The sequence below is a fragment of the Sprattus sprattus genome (assembly GCF_963457725.1).
Source record: "Sprattus sprattus genome assembly, chromosome: 15".
In the NCBI taxonomy this organism is placed as follows: domain Eukaryota; kingdom Metazoa; phylum Chordata; class Actinopteri; order Clupeiformes; family Clupeidae; genus Sprattus; species Sprattus sprattus.
The window spans coordinates 6,396,354-6,415,348 of NC_137913.1; the positions used below are offsets into that span (position 1 = coordinate 6,396,354).

At 41.5% G+C, this 18,995-nt stretch overlaps 2 protein-coding genes across 2 annotated transcripts in view; one reads left to right on the forward strand and one right to left on the reverse strand.

Annotated features, from left to right (window-relative positions):
* Window positions 1–7,736: 7,736 nt before the first annotated feature.
* On the reverse strand, window positions 7,737–8,774 carry LOC308376064 (alpha-(1,3)-fucosyltransferase 7; the record flags this gene model as incomplete). Its single annotated transcript, XM_080852318.1, has 1 exon — window positions 7,737–8,774. The coding sequence occupies one exon, from the start codon at window positions 8,772–8,774 to the stop codon at window positions 7,737–7,739; it is 1,038 nt and encodes a 345-aa protein (XP_080708444.1).
* A 9,802-nt stretch (window positions 8,775–18,576) lies between these two features.
* The window catches only part of abca2 (ATP-binding cassette, sub-family A (ABC1), member 2), a gene marked incomplete at its 5' end in the record, with an annotated part of 97,220 nt that continues 96,801 nt past the window's right edge, over window positions 18,577–18,995 (forward strand). The window contains one exon of the mRNA XM_080852043.1: window positions 18,577–18,642. Within this exon, the coding sequence (XP_080708169.1) occupies window positions 18,577–18,642 (66 nt within the window). The remainder of the gene's footprint in view (window positions 18,643–18,995) is intronic.

Consider the following 18,995-nt stretch of genomic DNA (forward strand, 5'->3'; position numbering starts at 1 on the left):
TGTGTGACATCACCATCCCAACGAGGCACCATAAGCGCTGCTGACCTGTGCGTTTGGAGTGGAAGAGGAAGATGGACAGAACTTAGAGGCAGCAAATGAGAGGAGTGGACTTGATTGAGAGGAGGGCGAGTATGGATGTGGAACGTGGAGGAAGAGAGTGTAGGAGCGGAACATGAGCACAGCACACAGCAAAGACTCTGTTGACTGCCTCAGTGTTGTTTCAGCGGCCTCTTCATGTCAAATGTCCTTGTTTATCTTCTCTCTCTCTTAAGGTTTCACTTCTCTTGAACTCCCTCGTAGCTTACTGGTTTAGTACTTTATTTATCGACTTGTCACTTGTTCAACTACTCCATTTCTGACTCACTTACACGCACATACACAGACACATGTGCGGGTGCGATGGAAACAATTTACCCGCTTAATTGTGGACATATCTGCTTTCTTTTGTGTCCTTGTGTCCATTAGCATCTCACAGCTAGCTTTTTGATCCTCATCAGGCAGTTATAGTGGTATAGACAGCATGGCCATATGGAGCGTCCATTAAGTCTCCTACGAGGACTCTCAGTCACTACTACCACCACTGACCCATGTTCATGCGTCCTTACGTTCTTACTCTGGCTAGTATTAGGTAAGGTGGGACATTTAGTCATTTAGCAGACACTTTTGTCCAAAGCGACGTACAAGGGAGAGAACAGTCAAACTACTGGACTTCGTATACTCATTCTATAGCATTTGTTACATAGTCCTGACTTCAGCTACTGTCGATTTCTTTTACTTTTCTTTTTTTTTCCGTGTTCAATCCAACATGGCAGGCCACACCTCGCTCACCCCGCCCCGCAGCCTGTAAACTTGAACAATGAGAAGTGCATTCAATCAGAAGAGGAAAACCTTAAGCTCACGGTCAGGTCAAACTTCAGGTCATCCTTCTGCCCAGTTTCTATGCCTTTTTTTCGCCTGAAGAATAGAATGAGACACTCCCCTCGTCAGAGTTTCCTTCCTGGTTTTGGTTCTGGCCACGGATCCGCCCAAACTGCGTGCCAGAACCACTCCAGTAATCAGCTGCTCTTTGGGTTGTTGTAAGTACTTGACACTGAAAACATATCAAAACCAGCCAATATCAAACCGAGGAGGGACGTTGGGCACACTCTTAGTGTGATTGCCAGTCAGAACCCATAGGATCGTTGTACAGACATAGCGACTAGCTAAACTGATCTGCATTTATTTTCTTTCAACCAAATGTAGTTTGGTGATGGTATTTTTTAAAGTAAGGAAGCATCACTTGTGATCTTAATATATCGTTTTCATAAATGTGCATATAAAAGCAAAACCCTAAATTATATTATGTAGCCATTGTATAGTCAGTATGGTACCTCTATGCATGACTTGACAAAAGCTGTGTTATGACTGCGGAAGTCTATATGCATTAATGGTTTTGCACCTGACTGTGTATGAAACTTTGCATATATGAGATGTTTCATGGAGCATTCCATAGCTTTGAATGGTACTCCCAGGAATCTTTTTACTAGGTCTACAATGGAACAATGTCTCGCACACACACGTACACACACCTGTCTATGTTATCACACTAAGTATAGCTTGTTTCCAGAGTTTGTGATGTTCTGTAAATATCCTCTATACTGTACAGAGAAAGAGACATAGTTGATAAATGTATTTGCACAGATATATCTATCCTGTATCTTTGATTGTTGTTACCAAAATGAAACACTTTTTTTTTTTTTTTTCCTGTGATGTCTGTCTAAGGATGAAGCCTGTTGCCACTGTCTCTCAGGAAGTCTGCTGACAGTAGCTTACTTTACTTACTTTTGATTTCAGTGCACTCTGACGTGGACATCAGTATGCACACTTAAAAGTGATTCAGATTGGCAAAGAATTAATTTCTTCCCCCAGTGGGATTAGGAGGACACGGGAAGTAGAATGTTTCGGACTCGAGGGGTATTCTTGTTATTTTTCTTGAGCCACAGTGGCATCGGGCGATTCAGTGCCATTGTTGTCCACCATCAGATTGATGCTTTTAACATTAGCCCCTGGGTACATGGTCATTTTTTTTTAATGTAGACAAAATGAAAAAAAAAAAACACTGATGCCTTTACCAGCCATCTCTCATACTGACGTTCGCTAGAGAGGAAGAAACATTCAGATAGGAATCTGACAGACACTGAATGTTTTTTTTTTTTTTTATGAACACAACGTACTTGATCAAGACAGAGGCTGATGGTAGTACTGGGCAACATTATGGGCTTCAGTGTCACACGAAGCCAACAGAGTGACATTAATGTCATCTAGTATTAGCAATTTAATGCATTTTGAATTGCGTAAAATGTGTTACTCAATAATATCAACCAGCAACATGGCCCAGAACATTGCCTAGCCTATCATCAGCCAGAGAGGCATAAGGGGGCCCAGAGCACAGTGGGATCAGGCAGATAGTGGAAGATAAGATGTCAAGACTTTCCAAGTGATGATAAATATCAAGAAGTGTTAAACAGAAATGTCAGAGGACCATCTAAACAGTTTCAGTTCTTTTGACATTAGAGGCTTCTGAATACTAGACAAAAGGCCACTGCGGGGTAGTGGGAGCCTTGTGACCCTTAAGGGGTGCAGAGTGCCTGAGCAACCAGCCCCAAACTCCTTGACCGGTAATGAACTGACAGACTGCGTGTCAGGACACTGCTCCAGCGTTGCTAACCCTGTGCTGTCAAGAAGGCAAACACGGTGCCTCTGTCCAGTTTCTCTGATTTGGGAGGGAGATCCTCAACCGGGCGTCCCCCAAGTGGCAGATTTATTCTGCCTGCCCGGTTTGGATTATTTACAATCGTATGCTATCCCATGACAGAGTCAAAGTAAAAGTCAAAGTAGCTTTTATGTGAAGTAATTGACAATAAAGCTACTTTGACTTTGACTTTGACCCCTTTGAATTGGTTATTAGAAAAACTCCTCTCAACTCTAATTGAATGGGATGTGCAGTTCAATTTCCTATGACACGGATGGATAATTTCACGTGCATGTAAAGATTGGATATTATTTGATGAAAAATATGAATAAATATTTATATTATCTTCAATTCTTTTTCCGTGTGATGTGTGGACTGTCAAGAGGAATTTATGAGTCGATTGTACATATTTTTGTTTGAGTGAGCATAGTTGTTTTAGAGATCCAAACCGCTTGGTTCAATGTTTAGAATTACTGTTATCCTAGATAGTTTTGTTTCACCAAACACAAATTACAGCTGCCATCTGCTGGATGCACAATTCTAAGCAAAGCATTTTTGGATAGGGTGCTCCGATCAAAACCAGATCTTGTTCATTCACCGGAGTCAAAACCAAGCTATACGAGCATATTCTTAACGCACCATAGGATGTGATGTATTTTGATGTGATGAGGGAGAGACAAAATAGCCTTTGATGACCCATTTCAAGACATGGCACAGAGGCAGCTTCCTTTGATGACCCATTTCAAGACATTGCAGCTTCCTGTGAGCTTTATGGAGCTCACATGAAGCCTCAGTGATTGACACTAAAGTAGTGAGAGTATCGCAGGAAGTTACAATATATTTATTATATATATTTATGATAATGAACACTCACTATGAAGAGTGGAATTATTTTAATATTTCAGGACATACAGTCGTATAATAATAATAATAATAATTCATTTTATTTTTAACGCACTTTTCATTCAAAGGAATCTCAGAGTGCCTACATATTAGAAAATAACTATAATAATACAATAAAATGAAAAACAAATTTAAATATTAACATAAGCATAACAGAAAAGATTCAACACAAGGCCAGAAATGCCTTCTGCAAAAGTTTGGGCACCCCTGATAATCTCCATTACTTTCATTCATAAATTATTGGGCGTTTGGATCAGGAACTTCTTTGTCATATATTTAACACTTCATGGATACAGTAATATTTCAGCAGTGAAATAAGGTTTATTGTATAAACAGAAAATATGCCATCTGCTGGATGAACAATTCTAAGCAAAGGATTTTGTGCTCGGACCAAAATGAGAACTTGTACATTCATCGGAGTCAAAACCAAGCTATAAGAGCACCAAAGGATGTGATGTATTTGGAAGTGATGAGGAGAGACAAGATAGCCTTTGATGACCCATTTCAAGACATGGCACAGAGGCTGCTTCCTTTGATGACCCATTTCAAGACATGGCACAGAGGCAGCTTCCTTTGATGACCCATTTCAAGACATGGCACAGAGGCAGCTTCCTGTGAGCTTTATGGCGCCCACATGAAGCCTCAGTAGTTGAAACTAAAGTAGTGAGAGTATCACAGGAAGTTACAAAATAATTTTATATACATATATTTCTAATTATGATAATGAACACTTACTATGAAGAGAGGAATTATATTCATATTTCAGGACAAACTTGAGGTGGTGGTCATCATGAACACTGGCAGAGGCTATGTATATCATGCATACACCACCAACCTCTAAGTGCCCTTCTGCAAAGTTAACCCTCTGCACTTCAGGGTAACAAACTGTTAAGACAGAAGTTGCCATAGCACATTGCATGTTTCCTGTTCTTCTGGATGGCAAAGGAAACTCAGTGTGCAACCAATAGCACAAGGAACTTAACATCTTTTCCTGTGTAAAGCTAAAATGACCTGTCTAGTGAGTGCTGTGAATAAGGGCAGCTGACAACAAGGAAAAGACCATGTGATGTATTATTATTAATATTTGTATACTTATTATTATTATCATTATTATTATTATTATTGTTGTTGTTATTAATAATATTAATAATAAAAGACTATATGACGGCTCATAAAGAATGGCTGGCAGGGGGGAATGGACCCCATTGAGGATGCCTTAAACTAGCAACCCTTAGCAGCAGCATCTGTGGCTGATACAGCCAAGTAGATGCTCCCAAGTAAGCTTCAGAAGAACGAAACCAAATTAATACCCCTAGAGTCAGTGAGAGCAGGGCTGGAAGATACCCCTAGAAGATACCCCTAGAGTCAGTGAGAGCTGGAAGATACCCCTAGAGTCAGTGAGAGCAGGGCTGGAAGATACCCCTAGAGTCAGTGGGAGCAGGGCTGGAAGATACCCCTAGAAGATACCCCTAGAGTCAGTGAGAGCTGGAAGATACCCCTAGAAGATACCCCTAGAAGATACCCCTAGAGTCAGTGAGAGCAGGGCTGGAAGATACCCCTAGAGTCAGTGAGAGCAGGGCTGGAAGATACCCCTAGAGTCAGTGAGAGCAGGGCTGGAAGATACCCCTTGAGTCAGTGAGAGCAGGGCTGGAAGATACCCCTAGAAGATACCCCTTGAGTCAGTGAGAGCAGGGCTGGAAGATACCCCTAGAGTCAGTGAGAGCAGGGCTGGAAGATACCCCTTGAGTCAGTGAGAGCAGGGCTGGAAGATACCCCTTGAGTCAGTGAGAGCAGGGCTGGAAGATACCCCTAGAAGATACCCCTTGAGTCAGTGAGAGCTGGAAGATACCCCTAGAGTCAGTGGGAGCAGGGCTGGAAGATACCTCACAGAGAGACCACATGGCTTTGGACTTTGGCGTGGCTTCCACTATGAGAAAGGGGGATGAACACAGATACGGCCAGTTTGGGGGATAAGGGGAATGTACCTCAGGTTTGTATATGTGGATGGAGGAAGGAGACTTCACTGAAAGACTTGAGGATCCAGCAGGGATCAAGAGATGCCTGGATGAAGGAGTACAGGGCCCACGCATTGAGGACTACTCGTTTAGAAAAAGCTCAAAAGCTCAAGCACCGAAAAGCACAGGATATCACACCTCCTTGTGGTATTTTTGGATCTCTCTTTGCGATTCTGTCTGTTTTTTGAAGGCATTCAACTACTTTCATGTCCCTCAAAAAAAAAAAACATTTCAGTTAGTCAGGGCATATTCTGAGAACATTCAGTTGTGCTTTAACACAAGTAACCTCATCAAATCCTGTCAATGTTTGAAGATTGGTATCACGGCTGGGTGTACTACATTTCACTGTTGGCTTTCACCATGGAGATGGAGGTAATTACAAAGGCATCTCAATGGATTGGTGTTGGTCAAATGCTGCAGGAAGGCACCCAGGTACCTCCCAGCAGAGCTTGGATGGATGACATATTGCTGTGTACCCATCAGCTGTTAGCCAGGTTAAATGACAGTCTGAAATGGGCAAGGATGAATGTGAAACCTCGCAAACTGTTTTTATTAGTAAGGGAAAACTGGTGGAAGAAAGGTTTTATATTGATGGTGATGAGGTGATTCCCTCCATTGAAGAAAAAACCTGTGAGTTTAGGCAGGTGGTACAATTCTACGTTGAGTCACGGTTTAGAGTGCTTAGAGAATTCGCTGTTAAGGCTATCAGTGTGGGACACCTTCTTGCCTGGTAAACTTAAACTGCGGTGCCCATGTGTAAGGTGGCCTTTGACTGTGAATGAAGCTGCTGTTTCAGAGGTGGAGTATGTGAAACTGGTAGCGGAAGCACAAGCACACACAAGGCCACTGGAGACAGGCATTAGTGGCGTTGTAGCTAAATCAACTACAACACTCCTATTGGATTTTGAGGGCAGTCACTCGACCCAGTCACTCTGAGGCTTGTGAAAAGGCGAGTCAGTAGTTGTGACTGAGGTGCTTGCAGACCACTTGGGCTCATTCAATTCACCTGAACTAACACTGAGTTATGTGAGATCTTGTCAAGGCGTATCTTGAGGTGTTGTTGTTTCAGGTAGTGGCAAGTGTCCTTCCCCATCTTGAGTATTGAGGGGGTTGGGTCTGGGCCGCCAGCCATGACTGTTGAGCCTAATGGAGGTGTCGTTGGGTAAAGGGTAAGGGTTCTGGAGGTACCGTGGGCCTAGTTCAATGAAACACTCATTCAATAAAGGTGCCTTCTTGAAAACGCCAGTGAAATGCTTGTGAAGCCAGCTTTGTTGTTGATTGTTATATCCTGCTGCTCAGGTTCTATGGTTGGGCAGTCATGTTGTTGTGTTTATCACTTGTGAGCTGCAGACAGTGCATGTTGTACTGTGAAGGAGGGCCTTTAAGGATGCCGCCGGGTACAACATAGGATGCACGTTGCGTTTGTCACCAGCCAGCTATGCGTTCTTGTTGTATCCTGCTGCTCTTTTAGGTTTCTTTTAGGTCTGATCTTTTAGGTTTGATACTGTGTCAGTTTTTGGGAGACAACTTGTAAAATGTCACTCACTCACACATTTTGCGCATTTCGAAATGATAGTAAAACTTAATCAGAAATACTTTTCTTGTTGGGTTCAATATTGTCTATCCTTAGTGCGTTCACACAAAATCATATCATACTATCTCAGTGTCATAGCATACATTATGCATAAGTAGCGTGTTTTAGTCTCCACACCAAGTGCTGTGGCCTGGTTGTGGTAGGATGTAGTATATGATCAAGCCACATCAATGCAATCTTTAAGAAAGTTGTTTAGTGTCTATAATCCTTTAATGGGTACATGCTTATTCATTTTTAAGGTTTCAGAAACTACCTAGATTAGGTGCAAGTATTTATTATTTTATGATCAAACACATGAAGTAGATTGCATGTAGTCAGTTATCTGTGCCACGGAGTATGGAAATAGCCTACATGTCATGTCCTACTGATCAAATAAAAACATTGTTTTCAACAGGTGGTGTTTAGACATAGTTATAATTCATAGCAATTTTCACATGTAAACAACACCACAGTGGCATATACACACAATGATTTGATTTCAATTCCAATCATGTTACTGCCAGGCCCATCCTTCTAGGTCATGGTACACTTTGAAAGAGGGCAGCTCATTATAGCGTTTACAGATGTGGCAGAGCCTTTCCCTCCAGTCTGTGTAAACGTGAATGGCATGCTCTTTATGCCACTTGAAGTACAACTCATATTGGGCTGTGTCCGTAGCCAGCCTCTTGAGGAAGGAGGCCAGCTCTTTAGTGCTGTTGAAGTCATTAACATGGATGAAAGAATCACGGGGCACGAACGCCTCATAGTTAGACCGAGGTGGTCCCAAAACCACGGGCACGGTACCAGCTTGGAAGGCATTCCTCCACAGCTTCTCTGTGATGTAGTCTTTGGAGATGGCGTTCTCAAAGGCCAGGTAAAAATGGCAGCGGGCAATGGTGGGCAGCAATTGCTCCTTAGCCAAAGGCCTCCTGTTAGACGAGCCATAGACCTCGACACTAATGTGCTTACGCAGTTGAAGGAACACATGAGATCTGTTGTGGTGACTATTGTATTTGCTGACGACCCAGCTAGCGAGACACGAGCGGTTCTTTGGAACGAGGAAACTTTCGTTTGTCCTCTGTGGAATCATCCTCCCGTAAGGCATGAAGATATCCGCGTCCTGCCGGTAGGTCATGGTCCAGTTAAACAGGTGGTTGTATGCACGGATATTTTTGATCACCGCCGGAGATTCTAGCGACAACCAAACCCATTTCTGAGCCGGCGGGCGCCGCAGGTGCAGCGGAAGTTTCTCCTGGGCCGTTTGGAGCTCCTTATAATGAAAAACCACCGCGTCCGCCTGGTCAAAGCGCGAGCGGTTGTCGGTTAGTAGACACCGAGGAATGCTGTACATATCGAGGCAGACATCTCCCTCCAGCGGGTAGGGGCGGTTGAAGGGCCAGTGCCACAGCAGGATTGAAATGTTCCGATGCCAGCCATGGCTGTTTCCTGTCAGTTTGGGCAAGTTCAGAAAGTATAGCAATGCCATACATGTGCTTAACGTCAAGGACAGCAGGGCAGGCGCCAACCACATGGAGGCTTTTCTCAGTTTCATTGTAACGGAAAAGCAAGGCAGCCTTCGCCCTCGCCCAAAACCACAGCCTGTCAGAAAAACGTAAAACAAAAAAAGTTTCAGTGCCATGCTAGTTTCCACTCACTTTCTTCACTATACTTCCTCTTATTTGACCAAAAATAAGTCAAACTAATTTTCTCAATTAAAAAAAAAATAACTTCGTTTGAAAAATAACTCCGTGTTGCCCTACTACATAGCTTTTAGTCTAATGCCAGTCGATACAAATATAAAGATCGCTGTGCTGTGATTAAATCACGGAATGAATGTAGAGTCAACACAAATGGAAGTATATTAAAATTCAAATGCTGTTGTTTATTTGCATCTTCTTAACTTTGAACACAGATTATTTCCTGAAAACTAAGACTTTTCATCAAGGACATCAAAATCGACTGTCATCTTAAAACGGGGATTTAGACGAGGAAGCAGAGCACTAAGACGGATTTTTTTGGAAGGGAGATTCGTTGTATGGAGGGCGATAGTTAGACCGTGGTTTGCACAGGGCAAGTTGAAGCGCTCAATAAACTTGGAAGCATGTGAATTCTACTAAGCCTAGTGTCAAGTGTACGCCCTGCCCTCATGTATTTTAAACATTGAATATGGGCTAACAGAAATTATAAAAAAACACTATGGCAACTGTGTTAATTGCGCGTTTATTTTTAACGCGTTACATTTTTCAAATGAATTCACTATCACAGAGGAAGACGCATGAAAATGCCTTTGCAAACATGTGTATTCTTATATGCTCTGAAATCGCACCGACAATGATAATTGTCTTTTACATGTAAACTATAGATAAAACCGTTAGCCTACATTCTAATCCTCATTCGCATAAATGTCGATAGCCAAGTTTTTCTGACGGGACAAACTCAGACGACCCTCTCCATTCAACTCAGAAAACATACAGACAAACCTAAACGCTGACTTTGGAATAATGTTATACCTGCACATCACAATCATTTTACCATATCTGTCACCTTTCTAGTTGTATATCTGATAGTTCGATAATATCACATTTTCCTAAATAAATGATTGAATAAAAAGCTGTAAAATCTATAAAGACATACGAGAGAGAGAGAGAGAGAGAGAGAGAGAGAGAGAGAGAGGTAGCAATAAGAAATCAGTAGAATTAAAACTACTTACAAGAATAATAAATAGCCACCGGCTATGGTTGTGGGTTTTGCCGTGCCAAAAGAAACACTGGTGTGTTGTTAAGGTGGTAGTGCATGATCCGCTGAGGTGGCACTGCCATTTAAAAAAAAAAAAACGGAAACCGCTCAGTCACACATACGCCTTCCAAATGTAGGGCACTTGAAAGCATTTTCAAATGACAGAGCAAATTTAGCTGATTTTGACATTTGTGATTTGAGACTTCAATTGAAAATGGGTCTCGTTTTCAGTAGTAAGCAATGCACTGCAGCACTGTTATCCGGTGGCTTCAGTGCATGTAATGCCATGCACTGTTCTTTTTGGCCTTCTTGATACAGTGCATGTACTGTTATTCCTAGGCTTCTTCTCCTTCTTGTTTTTACTTGACGTACAAACTTCGTTCAAACGTTGTTGCCTAGGTCTTGACCCTACAGCTATGTATTTTAAATATTAAAGAAAAGCTAATACAACTTCCAGTCTGTCCATCGATCATCTAACCATGTCTTTGCTCCCCCATTATATTTAGCCTACTAAGGTAAATCATTCTGGAGGGCACTTTATATGTCAAACTATCTAATCCTCTAAATCTACTCTTTCTCACCCTCCAACTCACTGCATCTCTCCATTTTCTCTTCTGCTTTCCATCTTTTATCTCTTAACTATTTTTCTTCCCTTCTCTTTCTCTTTTTCACTCTTCTTCCCATTTTTCTGTCTTTTACTCTGTCCATCAATTCCCACTGTATTTTTTTTTTTTCCATGTCAGCTGTCTCTGACTAAATCAAGAGATGACACACAGCATTATGTCCCCCTGAAACCTACCGACCGGCGAAATCTAAACAGTCTCTGGGACTGCCATGAGGGCATGGATGGCACAAAATGTCCTACAATTAAATGAAAATAAGTCTGAAGTTATATTATTCAACCCCCCTGACTCCATCAAACTGACCACCAGCAGCCTAGGCATTTCAATTTAATAAACAGGTCAATGCAGTAGTTAAAGCCAGCTTCTACCAACTTCGCACCCTTGCCAAAATCAGGTCTTTCCTGGCACCCAAAGATCTTGAGAAGGTCATCCACGCCTTCATATCCTCCTGGCTAGACTACTGCAGTTGGTGGTACACTGGAATTATCCACTCCTCCCTGTCCCGCCTACAACTAGTTCAAAACGCTGCTTACCCCTTATTCCACCACCAGGCCCCTCAGGTCGTCTAATTTAGGGCTCTTGGCAGACCCCCAAACTAAGCTTGAATCCAGGTCTGATCGCTCTTTCAGCCCCTTCTAACGACTCCTCTATCCAGGCTCAAAACCTACTTTTATTCTTTAGCATTTGGATCCTCCTGATTTGAGTTGATCATTTGTATATTTGCTTTCTTATTTTGGGGATTTGTATGCCTTTATTTGGATAGGACAGTTGAAGGTATGACAGGAAGCGAGGCGGAGAAGAGTTGGGGAGAGGATTGCGTTCTGTGTATATTGATGCTTAGTTGACTGTTTTGCTTCTCTTTTCTATCTGATTTTTTTGATCTAATTGTTTTGTTTCTGTTTTCAATTTGTTTTGATATTATTACTTAAGGGCACTGTTTCCCAGAGAGTAACAGAATAAGAGCTACCATAGACCTGCTCATTGCATGTCACCATGGAAACGTAACTTTGTGCTTTGGCTTCAAGGGTGGGACTGTTTCTTCAAATGAGAATTCTCCTCCCCAAAGTAGCCCAAAGTATCTATCCTGTGGAAACGCAGTTAATGTGTCTGCTGTTTATCCTCTTGGTCTTTCACTCAAAATATTCACAAAAAAAATACGTTTTCATTTAAGTAAAATGATTGAAAGTACAATTTTTTTTTTACATTAAATAAAAAATGTTCTCCAAAACATGGGTGCGACAATTATTGGTGCCCCTAGAACATCTTATAATTAAAATCTAACTTACGTTTATTTTTAAGTCATGTTTTACATTTTTAAGTTCTCTTATTTGATTAAGAACTCTTAAGTGGTCAACCATGACTTCCTGTCTCACTGTCAGTTAATGTCTGTGTTATTCAGCATTCATTTCTGACACCTTTTAGAGAGCAGCCAAACTCCCCACATCAACTCACTCATACTACTACTCACACACACACTACAACTCACTCATACTACTACTCACACACTCTTCTAGCACACACACTGCTGCTTTCATCCTCCAAATGACTTCTGCTGGACAGTCACACAGATAGTGAGGCTGTGCAGAGGGCAAATACATCAATGTAACATTTATTTTATTATATTTTATTTTTATTTTGTCATTGTTATGTTTGTATATGTGTATATACAGCCGCGGAAAAAATTAAGAGACCACTTCAAAATTATCAGTTTCTCTGGTTTTACTATTTATTGGTATGTGTTAAAGTAAAATGTACATTTTTGTTTTATTCTATAACCTACTGGCAACATTCCTACCAAATTTCAAATAAAAATATTGTCATTTAGATCATTTATTTGCAGAAAAATGACAATTGGTCAAAATAGCAAAATTGATGCAGTGTCTTCAGATCTCGAATAATGCAAAGAAAACAAGCTCATATTCATTTTTAAACTACACAATACTAATGCTTACACTTAGGAAGAGTTCAGAAATCAATATTTGGTGGAATAACCTTGATTTAAAATCACAACTTTCATGTGTCTTGGCATGCTCTCCACCAGTCTTTCACATTGCCGTTGGGTGACTTTATGCTACTCCTGGCGCAAGAATTCAAGCAGCTCGGCTTCTTTTCATGGCTTGTGACCATCCATCTTCCTCTTGATCACATTTCAGAGGTTTTTGATGGGATTCAGGTCTCGAAATTGGGCTGGCCATGACAGGGTCCTGATCTGGTGGTACTCCATCCACACCTTTACTGGCCTGGCTGTGTGGCATGGAGCATTGCCCTGCTGGAAAAAACACTTCTCAGAGTTGGGGAACATTGTCAGAGCAAAAGGAAGCAAGTTTTTCTTCCGGGACAACGTTGTACTTTGCCTGGCTGAGGTTTGTAAAAGACCATAAGGATTGAAAAAGCGGACTGGAGGTTCTTCTAAGTTCGTCTTCTCTGATGAGTCCGATTTCACAGTAGGTGCAAGACTCTCTGGCTTGTAGGCCTCTCCAGGTCTCCGTCTAACCATCAGACGACCATGTGTTGGGCAAAGCTGAAAATTGGACTCATCAGAGAAGACGAACTAGAAGACCCTCCAGTCCGCTTTTTTCAATCCTTATGGTCTTTTACAAACCTCAGCCAGGCAAAGTACAACGTTGTCCCGGAAGAAAAACTTGCTTCCTTTAGCTCTGACAATGTTCCCCAACTCTGAGAAATGTTTTTTCCAGCAGGGCAATGCTCCATGCCACACAGCCAGGCCAGTAAAGGTGTGGATGGAGTACCACCAGATCAGGACCCTGTCATGGCCAGCCCAATTTCGAGACCTGAATCCCATCAAAAACCTCTGAAATGTGATCAAGAGGAAGATGGATGGTCACAAGCCATGAAAAGAAGCCGAGCTGCTTGAATTCTTGCGCCAGGAGTAGCATAAAGTCACCCAACGGCAATGTGAAAGACTGGTGGAGAGCATGCCAAGACACATGAAAGTTGTGATTTTAAATCAAGGTTTTTCCACCAAATATTGATTTCTGAACTCTTCCTAAGTGTAAGCATTAGTATTGTGTAGTTTAAAAATGAATATGAGCTTGTTTTCTTTGCATTATTCGAGATCTGAAGACACTGCATCTTTTTTGCTATTTTGACCAATTGTCATTTTTCTGCAAATAAATTATCTAAATGACAATATTTTTATTTGAAATTTGGTAGGAATGTTGCCAGTAGGTTATAGAATAAAACAAAAATGTACATTTTACTTTAACACATACCAATAAATAGTAAAACCAGAGAAACTGATAATTTTGAAGTGGTCTCTTAATTTTTTCCGCGGCTGTATATAGTTAATGCCTTTTTAAAGTTGTTTAGCCATTAACACTCTGGCAGGGGGACTGCCAATGGAAACTAGCCTTTTGGCTACAATTGGGTGCATTTACAATTTAATGTTTATTAATGTACACTGTCCCTCTTCAACAAATAAACAAACTGAATACTTTCAAGATGCATCACTACGGTTCAACCAGGGACATGAGGTGTGTGGGTTGCTGCTCTGACGCCCTGCGTAGTAGTCCTGTGCAAACACTGTAACCGCATTTAGAGGCTACGTCTCTGACTCAATTCATATCTGCTCAACCCCATATCTATATCGAGACTTTTCACGGCCCTCACCCCATGTGTGTGTATGCCACCTCTACTTGTGGTGCTGCTGCGTAATAGTGGAACTATCGACGTCCCACCCATATGTTTTCATATGATGGAACTTGCTGCTTGCTATTAAGAACTCGTTCCGCCGGGTGTTATAGATGGTAAAAGCGCATGAACCTACTAGTGTCAAAGAATTTCTTAAAGCAGTAATAAGGAGTTCTGTTCCCAAACTAGCAAGCTAATTACCTAAAAGACATGCGCACACACACACACACACACAAACACACACACACACTATGCAAGGTATGCGAAAACCTTGCAAGCCACCAGCAGCCCAGTTGACACTGATAGAAGACTGCCAAAACACTAACTGGTGTCTTTTGGCAGTATAGCTGGCAATGTCATTCTGTTAAAGCTTTTCTTACATTTTTGAAGGGTATTCCAGCCCAGTATACAGAACTACATACAGCATATCCTGGATGGCAAGGGGGGTCTTTCACATGACCATATGCTATCAAAATGAATTTGAGGATGGTATCAAAACTAGTTGCATATAAAACCATACCTCAAAAAGAGTGAAATTGTTGCATAGTGTTACTTTAAAAGGTTAAGGGTCCAAATCTAAAAACTCGACACAGATTGTCATGATCAAGAGTCTCAGTCTACCACTGTGGATGGGCAGTCGTGGGGTTAGTTATACTTCCCTTGGTCGACCAGCAGGAAGTGGAAAGACTAGTGACTTTCCACTGAAGAGGAAGTGGTTAGCCAACGGGCATTTCAATTTCACAGGGGCTGCAGTTAGGTGGCAAAGAACACACAGGATGAAGCCAGAGGCCTAATGTGTCTACAGTGAGGAAACGCATTTTTTTTTTACAAAGAAAGTCAACTTTTTCAGTTACTCATGGAGCTTGGCACGCACGCACGCACGCACGCACGCACGCACGCACGCACGCACGCACGCACACACACACACACACACACAGAATATCCCCACAATAATCCCTTTGTTGGCAACCTCTTTTTTGGGGCAAAACGCTCAAATTCTGTTTCTACAGACCTACATTCTCTTGGTCACACTTTCTATAAAGACTGTCAACAAAGACACAAAGCTGCTAACATGTGAATGTGGTTCTAAGCAGTATGGTACATATACAGAAGAACCATGTGACAAAGCTTTGGTTGTAATACAAAAATAGCATGGTTAGAACACATTCCAGATGGTTGAAAAAATACAATAAAACAATGTACTTTTTTGAATGTAATTCATTGGTTTGCACAGGTCATTAGAATGTACCTTATTAGTAGGCAACATTAGTTCATCAGTGTCACATTTGAAACTGCTGCTGAGACATATTTTACCATCACATACAACTAATGGAAAAACAGTTGGATTTATACTTTGGCTTTGAAACTAGAGAAATGTAAAAAAAAGCTTCAAACTTGAAATTTGCAGGTAGAATGTCAAACACATAATTACTTTATAATTAAATAACCATTGTAAACCCAAGCACATACTTTCGACAATAGAAACGATTTTTGCGCTTTTGAAAAGTAATCATAAATCACACCCATGCATGGGATAAACACATAGATAGACACACACACACACACACACACACACACACACACACACACACACACACACACACACACACACACACACACACACACACACACACACACACACCATGCATGGGATAAACACATGGCCAGGTGGCTGAATATGGTAGTGGTAAATAAATAAATCACGCCCACGTAGGCACCCACGCAACCAGCCACGCATGCACGCAACCAGCCACCAGTGCACGTTTTCCTGTGGTGTATGAGGAAGTAGATATGAAACTGTGAAATTGCTTCCACACAATAATGATGACGGCTGCTGCAGCGCAGTGCGCAGTGTCATAGCTTTTTTAATTGGTGAAATCGGTCCGCCTGCATCCTGAAGATCACTGGTTGCGGTTCGAACTAAACTTATAATTGTGATAGTGTATACCCCTGTCCTGTTTTATACAGGTCCATACTCTTCCTTTACTATTGTTTTCAAACATATTCTTGCCTTCAACTAATAATCCTACATTTAACACATACATGCACTGATGCACATGTAAATAAATGTATACAAATGCCAAGGTCATTAATACAAGAAGCTGTATATTGTTCCTCATGCATACATGCACACAAGAATATATCTGTTCTAAAATCCCACTCATGCCTCATAGTCACTAGACAGGTTGCAGAACCATAGAATGAACCTAACAGGTACTGCTTCACACACTATTGTATTATTCAATGTTTTATTCACTGTTGTAAGGCGACCTTGGGTTTCTTGAAAGGTGCCCTATAAATAAAATGTATTATTATTATTATTATTATAGCCACCATATCCACAAATTACAGTTCCTTACTATTTCACTCAGAACAAGACCACAAACTTTTTTGTCTAGTTTAGTCCAAAGCGTCATCATTGAAGATGGCACACTTTTCTTGAAACGGAAAATATTTTCTAATTTCACTTAATTCTTGCTCAGTCATTCCCTCACTTTGTGTGGTGGTCATATTATGCACTGCTATAGTTTCTCTTTGTGTCCAGTAAGAGACGTCAGCTTGGTGAATATACTTGGGGCCACAGGTTGCCATTGACGCTACAAATTGTAGTACTCTACTTTGGCCACAAGAGGGCAGTAGACAACTGCTGTTCAGCATCTTACAGCGTCAACATTGTGGGTATTGGTTTAGTTTTAGATTTCATCCTGTGCACTTTTGTCTAAGATATCGCACAACATGCAGGGTTGCAATGAAAAGGTCATATGTAGACATCCTTCCCACATATCTTCATTCACATGGTGTACTAGGAGAGTGATCCTCTAACAAAAAACAATGGACTGTTCACCGCTGTCATTACAGTAGGTCTCAGGTATGTCAGCAATGTTCAGTAATCCTTCATCACCTCCAGAGCTCGACTCTAAATCACATTATTACTCACTCATTATACAACTGAGGCACAGATGAAATACTTCATGCATATCTAATTATCAGAGACTCTTGGAAGTACAAAGTACTCGTGTCAGTGGGTGATTATGGTTCATGTATTTCCCACCTTTTAAAAGCAATAGGTTTGTAGGGATCTCTGTCACTTGTGATGATGTCAGTTCAGAGGTAGCACTACAAACAGAAATAGAGATACATTGATGTATTTCATGCTATATAGACAGGGCCATATTAAAGGCATGATACTGCTCAGAATTACAGACGTGGGTTCAACAAACTGAGCCTGAGTTCATATACTGACAACATTGCAACAACAGTGGTGGCACGTCACAATCCTCCCAGCTTATCATCGTTCAAAGCTCTAAAACTCTCCGTAAATAACCCCACAACATCTGGCCCATGCAATCCATTAGGCTTCCACTGCATAGACAGGAACATGAGACACATAACCAAGTATAAAAATGTCAGTGGGAAAAATGACATGTTACGGGTCAATCATAATCTTATGTATCCTTGAGAAATGCACTTGTTCAGTCCCCATATCTCTTTTCTACCATTCATCACAGAGTTTGGGTATAGGACCTTGGAGAAATCCTAATTACTTAAGAAATATCCTCCCAAAAAACAATACTGCCACCACTCTCTCTCTGTACCTGTTTCTCCTTCAATTACTTACAAAAGGGAGGTGACAGGGAGTTAGTTGGGAGTAAATGCCCTTTAAGTAGGCTATACAGTGTATCCACAAACATCTCAGTAAAGAACACTCTCTTTTTAAGACAGGGCCTTTTAGTAGGGTTCTATATTTAACGTCTGCTACGTAGCTTTAATATTACTATAGCCTCTCCTAGAACCATGGCGTTGCATTGTTTGCAGAGCACTAAATAAAACGTTATCTGTTATTGTCAATAGTTCCCTGGCATCGGGTAATTTGCGGTCAGGTAATTCCGTTATGGAATTGATAACCATTAAACCCGCTGGCAGAACAGTGGTGACATGCTAGTCAGAAGTGGCAGCGCGTCTCCGCCCACACCACACGGCACAGTGAAATATATCCGGTGGGTCTCCATCCAGCTAATTCCAAGGTATCGCTCACAGCTGTATCTTTCGGATAACGTAGTTGCCGTGCGATGACAGTTTGGCTTTTCGCGCACACACGAAATCATCAACAGTAGTCAGCCGAGGCATTCTTAGAATAGCCCACTCCATGGACAAGAGCAAAAGACGCTAGCTAGTCACATGAGACGATTTTCTCACGGAAGCTTTCGGGTTCACAATGTAATTCTTTCACTGCCGAAGCCAAAACATGGTTCGTAACGTTACAGCATTGTCAAAACAAAACATCTCTGTGATGCCTGATATCCTGCTTTGAATCAACCGGGGAGCGATTATTGAGGTGCCGCAATGGGATTCCTTCACCAGCTCCATCTCCTGTTATGGAAGAATGTGTCTTTAAAGCGGAGGGGACCGGTAAGTTGAAATACGTTTCTCATCAGACTTCAGTCCTAAGAAGCTATTTAAAATAAGGTTAACGACTTTACGTGCAGGGCCTTGCCGTTAGCTCTTCCCCGGGTGGATGGGAGCGGAAGAGCCGACGGGCGTCGGTGTCTTGGTTCGGCTGTTGGCCAACGGCTATGCACATATTTATATCTGACGGCATTCTAAAATTAAATGAATTCGCACTCTTGTCATGTCATGGAATATCAGATCAAAACCAACTCGTTTGTTTATATGAGGTTCGTTCAAATTAAACGATATGCAGTTGTTATAGCCTACTTGTAAGTGGCATGAGACCACCACCACTTGTTTAGCGCTTTCAAGTG